This window comes from Falco rusticolus, unplaced genomic scaffold (assembly GCF_015220075.1).
Source record: "Falco rusticolus isolate bFalRus1 unplaced genomic scaffold, bFalRus1.pri scaffold_220_arrow_ctg1, whole genome shotgun sequence".
Taxonomy (NCBI): domain Eukaryota; kingdom Metazoa; phylum Chordata; class Aves; order Falconiformes; family Falconidae; genus Falco; species Falco rusticolus.
The window spans coordinates 1-8,393 of NW_023618215.1; the positions used below are offsets into that span (position 1 = coordinate 1).

General features: G+C 68.3%; 1 protein-coding gene across 1 annotated transcript; it reads right to left on the bottom strand.

The window, feature by feature from the left end:
• Positions 1 to 6: 6 nt before the first annotated feature.
• Positions 7 to 7,135, bottom strand: RASIP1 (Ras interacting protein 1). Its single transcript, XM_037374789.1, is given in 13 exon segments — positions 7 to 554; positions 752 to 899; positions 1,341 to 1,513; positions 2,233 to 2,473; positions 2,575 to 2,684; positions 3,377 to 3,525; positions 3,904 to 3,941; positions 4,260 to 4,778; positions 4,780 to 4,947; positions 5,473 to 5,837; positions 6,138 to 6,721; positions 6,799 to 6,945; positions 7,053 to 7,135. Coding segments are annotated over 12 exon segments (2,826 nt in total). The 5' UTR covers positions 6,933 to 6,945; positions 7,053 to 7,135; the 3' UTR covers positions 7 to 357.
• Positions 7,136 to 8,393: the final 1,258 nt, after the last annotated feature.

Sequence of the window (8,393 nt, forward strand, 5' to 3'; positions counted from 1 at the left end):
TTGAGGGGGGGGTCCCCGTCCCATTGGAGGGGTGTCCCTGTCCCTTGAGAGGGGGGGGTCCCAGTCCCCTGGCAGGGGTGGTCCCCGCTGTCCTTGGGTGCCCCTGATCCCACTGGGGGTGGGGGTCGCCCCTGTTGGGGGTCCACAGTCCAATTGGGGGGGTCCCAGTCCCATTGGGGGGTATCCTGGCCCTTGGGGGGGGGGGGGGGGGCGGGTGCCGGTACCCTTTGGGTGCACCCAGTCCCTTTACGAGGGATCGCTGCTGTCCTTGGGGTGCACCCAGTCCCAATGTGGGGGGTCCCAGTCCCCGGGGGGGTGGGGGGTGTGTCCCACTGCCCCCCCCCCTGCCCCCCCACCTCAGGGGGCCCCCTCGAGGCCCAGGGCACGCTGGTTGGCGGGCAGCCCCCCCTGTTCCAGGTCCCAGAGCAGGCGGCGCAGGCGGCAGAGGGGGCGCAGCAGCCCCTCATCCCCCACTGGCTCCCCCAGGCGCAGGCGGAAGCCCTGGCTGGGCAGCAGCAGCGGCGGGTGCTCCGAGAAGCTCTCGAAGATGTCACCTGGGGGGGCGGTGGGAGTTGGATACTGGGGTGGGAGGGGCGAGGGAGGGGGAACCAGGGAGAGGAGGGGCAGGAGCGGGATGGGGGGGGAGGGGTGGGGAAGGGGGTCACAGAGGAGGAGATGACATGGGGGGGGGGTCATGGGGGGTGACACGGAGGAAAGTGACACGGGGGGGGGGGGTGTGTGTGTCCCTCACCTGAGGCCACCAGGTCACGCTCCTCAGGGGGCGGGGCCCAGGCGGGGGGGGCGGGGCAGCCGGGCCCCAGCTGGTAATGGCTGAGCAGGTGGTGCAGCTGCGCCGGGGACAGCACCGGGAACTCAGCCCGCAGCCGTGACCACGATGCCTGGGAGGACACGTGAGGACATGGGGGGACACTTGAGGACAGGGTGGCACCAGCTGACAGCCCTGACCCCCCCCCTCAGACCTGCACACACACACACACCCCCTCCCATCCCCTGCTGTGGCTCTTCTGGTCACCGTGTCCCCAGACCCTTCCCACTGTCCCCACGGTATCCCCAGTAGCCCCCAGTGCCGCCCAGTGTCCCCACACCCCCCCCCCAACTGCCCCCACACCCCAGTTTCTGCATCTGTGTCCCCCCGTGTCTCCCTGTGCCACATCCTCCAGTGCCCCCAGTGCTCCCAGTATCCCCCAGCACACCCCCAGTGTCCCCACACCCATTCCAACTGCCCCACACCCCCAGTTTCTGCATCCCCGTGTCCTCCCCGTGTCTCACTGTACTCCATCCCCCACTACCGCCCAGTTCTCCCAGTGCCCCCAGCGCACCTTGCTGAGGCAACTGCGGGGGGTGCAGAGCAGGTTGGCGGTGGCAGAGAGCTTGCGGAAAAACTCGCCAGCGATGTCACCCAGCCCCAGCGCCGCCAGCCAGTCCAGCACCAGGTCCAGGTTGGTCCGGATGCGCACAGCCCGCCACCACTGGAAGAAGGGGCCGGCGCTGCCTGGGGGGCGGGGCGTCAGGGGGGCGGGGCGTCGGGGGGGCGGGGCTGCCCACCACCACCGGAAGGAGGGGCCGGCGCTGTCTGGGGGACTAGGGGGCGGGGCTACCCACCACCATTGGAAGGGGCTGGAGCTGCCGGGGGGGGCGGGGCGTCAGGGGGCACTGCCCGCCACCACTGGAAGAAGGGATCGGCGCTGTCTGGGGGGCGGGGCGTCAGGGGGTGTGACGTCAGGGGCTGGGGCCTGCCCACCACCACTGGAAGGGGCCGGTGCTGCCGGGGGGGCGGGGCATTAAAGGCGGGGCGTCAGGGGGCGGGGCGGGTAGGGCATTGAGGGGGGCTGCCCACCACCACTGGAAAAATGGTGGCACTGCCTGGGGGGCGGGGCGAGTGGGGGGGCGTCGGGGTGATGCTGCTCCCCTGCCCCTCCCCCACGGAAACAGGCTGCTTCCTGCTGCTCCCAGTAGGGACAATGGGAGGAAACTGGGAGCGATGGGGAAGGGGGGGGGGGGGGCAGGGCTCGGACCCTGCCCCACTGCACAGCAGGGACACACGGTCCCCGCAGGGACCCCCCCAACCCCCACGATACCCTCAGCCACCCCAAGCCCCCCTCCAAGCTCCCCAGGGCCCTCACAGCCCCCCAGGGCCCTACAGCCACACTTCTGCTCCCCTCCCCGTGCCCCTCCAGCCCCCCCACCCCCCCCCAGCGCGCCCCCCCTCACCTTTCTCCATCAGGGTGTTGAAAAGGGAGGCGTTGGAGAAGAAGAAGAGGTACCCGAAGGTCTGGGACACCAGGTCGGGGTGTAACTGGCAATCCCGGGTCAGCTCCAGCGCCGTCTGGAAAACGGCCAAGGTGGGCCGGACCCCCTCGGGGACACTGGCCAAATCCTGCCCGGCGCTGGGCTCCCCGGCCCCCGAGAAGGGGTTACTCTCCAAAAGGGTGGGGAGAGCGGAGTAAAGGGTCTGTAAAATAAAAAAAAAAAAAAAAAGGGGGGGGTGAGGGGGGGGCGGGGGGGTTGGAGGAGGGGGCGCTGGGGGGTTGGGGAGGGGGTGGGGGTGCTGACCTTGGTGAGGTAGTAGACGGATTGCTGGAAGGTGGACATGATCACCTCGTCCAGCACCCCCAGCGCCTCATCGCATGTCTCCAGGTCCCCTGTCAGCTCCGGGCAGGGGCCTGAGGGGTTGGGGGGGGGGAGGGGGGTGTGACCCCTAAAGGGGCTGGTTTTGGGGTGTCCCCCCCCAGCATGGAGTCCCCCTCCAACAGGAGTGGCATTGGAGTCCCCCCTAAGGAACTGTCTTTGGGGACATCCCCCCCAGACTGGTTTCGGGGTCCCCCTCAGGAGTGGCGGCTTTGGAGTCCCCCCTAAGAAATTGTCTTTGGGGTCCCCCCGGGCTGGTTTTCGGGTCATCCCCCCCTGCAGGGGCTGGTTTTGGGGTCCCCCAATGAACTGTCTTTGGGGTGTCCCCCTCGCAGGCTGGTTTTGGGGTCTCTCCCACAGCAGGGGTACCTTTAGGGTCATCCCCCCCCCCCCCCCCCCGGGCTGGTTTTGGGGTCCCCCCCCGGGCTGGTTTTGGTGTTGGCCCCAGCAGGGGCAGCTTTGGGGTGTCCCCCCCAGGAGGGGTGGCTTTGGAGTCCCCCCTAAGTAACTGTCTTTAGGGGAAACCCCCTGGACTGGTTTTTGGATCTCCCCTCCCTGCAACCAAGGGCTGGTTTTGGGGTCCCCCCCAGAAGGAGTGGCTTTGGAGTCTCCCCTAAGGAACTATCTTTGGGGTCCCCCCCCAGCATGGAGACCCCCTCCAACAGGGGTGGCTTTGGGGTCCCCCCCCGTCTGGTTTTGGGGTGCCCCGGGGTTTTGGGGGGCTCACCCTCCAGCTCCAGCTCGCGCTCCAGCTCCAGCACGCGGGCCTGGGCCAGGTTGAGCAGCTCCATGGCGTTGGCCAACCACCGCAGCAGGGGCCGCAGGTCGGCCGCCACCGCCGCCGCGCTCAGCGCCGCGGGGGCCGCATCCTGCTGGCTGGGGGGGGTGGGGGGAAGGGGGGGGATTACACTGCTGTACCCCCACCCTGGGGCAGGGGATCAGGAGGGGGGGAGGGGGAGCCATGGGGGTGGCTGTGGGGTCTCCCCCATGAGCTGGTTTTGGGGGCCCCCCAAAGGAATTGTCTCAGCACCACGGGGGCTGCAGCCTGCTGCCTGGGGGGGGGTGTGTTACACCGCAGGTCCCCCACCCTGGGGTGGGGGGAGCCATGGGGGTGGCTTTGGGGTTCCCCCATCAACAGGAGTGGCTTCGGGGGTCCCCCCTAAGGAATTGCCTTTGGGGGTCACCCCAGGGTCTGGTTTTGGGGACCCCTCCCTGGGGCTGACTTTGGGGGGGCAGGGGTTGGGGGTCACTCACTTCTCGGGCTGCCGGTCCCCGATCTCCTTGATCTTCTCCTGCCGGCAAAACCCCATCAGTTCCCCGGGACCCCTTGACCCACCTTGTCCCCCTCCCCTCATCCCCAAAGCACCCCCCTTTTATCACACACACCCCCAGTGCCCCCGCTTTCCTCCCCCCCCCCAAGAACCCTTCTTACCCCCCAAAGTGCCCCCTTTTTCCATGACCCACTTCCTTGCACCCTCAAAGCACCCCCCTCCCCTCCCCCCTCAACGTGCCCCCCCAAAGCGCCCCCCTCCCCCAAAGCCCCCCTCGCCCCCTCCCCCCCAAAGCGCACCCCTCTCCCCTGCCCCCCCTTTTTCTGCCCCCCCTCTCACCCAGACGGTCTCCTTCACCAGCAGTGCCACCCGGCAGAGCAGGGGGGGGAAGCGCTCAGGGGGGAAGGCCCGTGCTGCATGCTCCAGGCACAGCCCCAGCAGGAAAGCGGGGGCCAGCCCCCCCAGAACGCCGCTGCCTCCCCCCCCGCTCCCCTCCTCCGGCAGCCTGACGATCTCCCGCAGCAGCACCTCCTCCTCCTGGGGTCTGTAGCGCAGCTCGGGCCGGGGGCTCTCCAAACAGCTCCTCAGGGCCTCCTGCCGCTCTTGGGGGGTCCTACCGCAGCCTGGACACCCCAAAACCCCCGCCAAGCCCAGGGAGGGCCGAGCAGGGGGTAACCAGGGGGGGCGAGGGCTGGGGGACCCCCCTGAGGTGTTTCGGGGGTCTTTATAAAGGAATAAAAAGTGTTGCCCCAAGCCCAGTAAATCCCCAGGGTGGAGGGGCGCTGGGCGTAAGAGGGGTGCTCCATTGTGGGTGACAGGGGCCCCCCGAAATGGGCGGACAGTGGCAGGGGAGGGGGGGTCGGCCCCCCCCCTCGGCTGCCCGCACCAGGCAGTGGCGGGGGAGGATGTCGGGGGCGTTGAGGAAGGTGTCAACCAGGCAGCCCCCCGATTTTTCGGGGGCCCCCCCCCGGCGCTCAGGGCGGCCAAAGACATGCTGGGGGCGCGTCATGACGTAGATGACAAAGTCCTGGGGGGGGAGGGAAAGGGGGTGAGGGGGGAGCACGGAAAGAGGGGCGCAAGGGAAGGGGGGGCACCTTGGGGGAGGGCACTTTGGGGGGCACAGAAAGGGGTGGGCACCTTGAGGGGCAAGGAAAAGGTGGGCACTTTGGGGGGGGGGGCACACTGAGGGGTGAGGAAAGGCAGGCATGCCTTGGGAGGAGGGGCAAGGAAAGGGGGGGGGCACCTCAGGGAGGTGGGCATGGAAAGGAGGGGATGGTTTGGGGGCAGAGGCAAGGAAGGGGGGGGCACCTTGGGGGGGAGCACTTTGAGGGAGGCAAGAAGGGGGGGGCACGTTGGGGGGCAAGGAAAATGGGGGGATGCTTCGGGGGGAGGGGCGAGGAAAGGGGAGGGACACCTGGGGGGAGGAGCAGGGATAGTGGGGGAAGGGGCGAGGAAAGGGGAGGTCCACCTTGGGGGGGGGGGGGGGGTTGAGGGAAGGGGGGCCCCCTCCCACCCCCCTGTGCCCCTCCCACTCCCCTGTGCCCCCCCTCACCTGCCTGCCGTAGCCCTGCAGCAGCAGGAAGTAGGGGTGCTGCTGGGGGGGCTGGATGAGACACTGCGCCAGCTGCTCCAGGCCGGCCCCCTCCCCTGCCTCCTCTTCGGCAGCCCCCCCTTCACCCGGGGGGGGTGGGGGGGTCTCGAGGGGCCCCTCATCACTTTGGGGGGGGGCGGGGTCCCCCCCCGCCACGCTCAGCACCGTCTTGCGCTCCCGCCGACGCTTGGTGCTGAGGTTCATGTCGCTGATGCTGCGGCGCAGGGAGAGGTTGTCGGCTCGGTCCTTGGGGGGGGCCCCTGGACCCCCCCCTGAGGCTGCCCGCGAGCGGCTCTTCTGTGAGCGCCGGGTGGGGGTGTTGAGACCTAGGGGGGGAGGGGCAGAAGTGAGAACTGAGGGGGGGAGGCGGGGGGGGCAAGGACATAACTGAAACCTCGGGGGGGGGGGGGGGGGGGGGGGGGGAAGGGAAAGAATTGACACCTGGGGGGGGGGGGCAGGGAAGGGAAAGAATTGACCCCTGGGGGGGGCGGGGACAGAATTGACACCTGGCTGGGGGAGGACAGGGGGGGGACACACGACATAGTTCAGACCTGGGCAGGGGGTGGGGGTTAAAGGGACAGAATTAAGCCCGGGGGGGGGGCGCGGGACAGGGGCAGGTGACTCACCAGGGGTCTCGGTGTTGTCCCCCTCACAGCCGTGCTCCACCTCCTGCTGGCGGCGGATCTCAAAGCGCCGGGAACAGCCACTTTTGGGTTTCCAAACATCCTGGAGCACCAAGGGGCGCTCAGCCTCACCCAGCGGGCGCAGATATTCCACCTGCCAAGCCCCCCCGGGCCCCCCCGCCCGGCCCACCACATCGCAAAGGACGTATTCTCCTGCAATTCCCTCTTCCGGAGTCAATCCGTACCGCTCCAAGGCTTCCCGCACCAGTTCTCGGGCGGTGGAACGTGGCGTTGCCAAAACACTTTTATAATTAGCCCCCCGGGAAATATCCCCCCCAAAAATTTTTAGGATACCGGGGAGCTGGCGTTGCCCGGGGGGGTGATCCCCCCCCACTAAGACCTCAGGATCCACCAGATCCACCAGCTTCTTCTCACTGGCCCAACGCCCGGTGGTGGTGGCAGTGGTGGTGGCAGTGGTGCGGTGGAAAAGGTTGGAAAGACGTTTGTGGCGGGAGGATTTGGTTTTCCCGGCGGGACGAAGCTCCACCGTTTCGCTGCCGCGGCTGGTTGTGTCTGAGGAGGTCGATCTGCGGTGGGGAGAGGGGTTACGGGGGGGGTTTGGGGGGGGGTGGGGGGGATGGGGGGGAAAGGGGAGGGGTCTTACCTGACAGAGCCGGCGCTGGGCCAGCGGCGACTAATCTTGGCCAACCGTTTTTTGGGAGAGTTGATCCAGAGGCCGACAGGGAAGTGGAGCTTCCCAAAACGGGGGCTGCCCTCCTTGCGATCCTCTGGGAACATGGCGACAGTGTTCCTGGAGGGGGGGAGGAACACATCAGAGACACACACCCCCCCCCAAAACCCCCAACCCCCCCCAGGACACCCCAAGGGGAAGCATCACCCCCACATCACCCCCGTTACCGACTCCCAAGCGCTCGACACCGGCACCGGTTTATCCCCCCCCAGCTCAACACTGCAGCCCCATGTCCCACATCGTGTGTGTGTCCCCCCCCTTTGTCCTCGTCACCCAGCAGCGATTTCCCGACAGAGGGGGGACAGGAAAGGGCGAGCCAGGCCAGGAAACCCGGCTGAGGGGGGGGGGGGGGCTGGGGGACGTGGAGGGAAGCAGAGCCACGGGGGGATGGGCAGGGGGCTGAGGGCAGCAGGTGGGGCTGAGCTGGGGGTCTCAGCCCTGCTAAGGTGGAGGGGCACCCCCCCAGAGGTGTCTGAAAATGGGGGGGGGGGGCATTTTTGCACTCAAAGGCCTGACCCCATGGTGACAGTGGGGTCAAGCTCACCACAAGGCACGTCTGCACACACCCCCAAATCTTATCCGAACCCCACCGTGGGGCACCCCACAACCCCAGGCCCTTGGGACTCATCCACATGATAGCACCCGCTGCTGGGGGGGGCAGGGGGGGCTGCAGCGAGGCTCCCTTCTGGCATGGGGGCCACACGGCATCCCTGTGGGGAAGGAGCCCCCCAGTTGCACCCACGCACCCCCCCCTCCCCATGGCTGGGGCCCCACAGGCTGGGAGGGGGGCAAAGTGGGTCAGTGTCCCCACGGTGGGGAGGGAGCGGGGCAGAATGCGGAGGGGACAAGAAGGCCACTATCCCCACACAAAAGCCCCCTAAACCCAACTTTTCCCTCACACACACACCCCACAGCCTCCTAAATCCAACACAACCCCCACAAGCCCCTAAACCCACCCCCCCACAGCCCCATAAACCCAACCCCCACACGCAACCCCCCCACAGCCCCCTAAACCCACCCCCTACACAACACCCCCCAGCACCATAAACCCAACCCTCCCAGCCCCCTAAACCCAACTCCCCCACACAGCGCCCTAAACCCCCCCACCTCCTCACAACACCCCACCACAGCCCCCTAAACCCAACCCCCCTCACAGCTCCCCCCATCCCCCTAAACCCCCCCACCCTCTCACAACCACTCACCACAGCCCCCTACCCCCCCCCCACCCCGCCACAACCCCCCCCAGCACCATAAACCCAACCCCCCCCACAACCCCCTCCACAACCCTCCCCCACAGCCCCCTACACCAAACTTTTCCCTCACAACCCACCACCACTGCCAGGCCTCAGCCCGGAGCTAGGCCTCAGCCTCAACCTCAGCCCAGAGCCGCTCCCCCAGCCCCCCCAGGGCAGCCCCGGCACCGGCCCCTTCCCCACATCCCCAGAACGGCCCCAGGGTGGTGCTAGAACCCCCAGGGCAGCCCCGGTCCCTCCCAACAGCCATGAGCC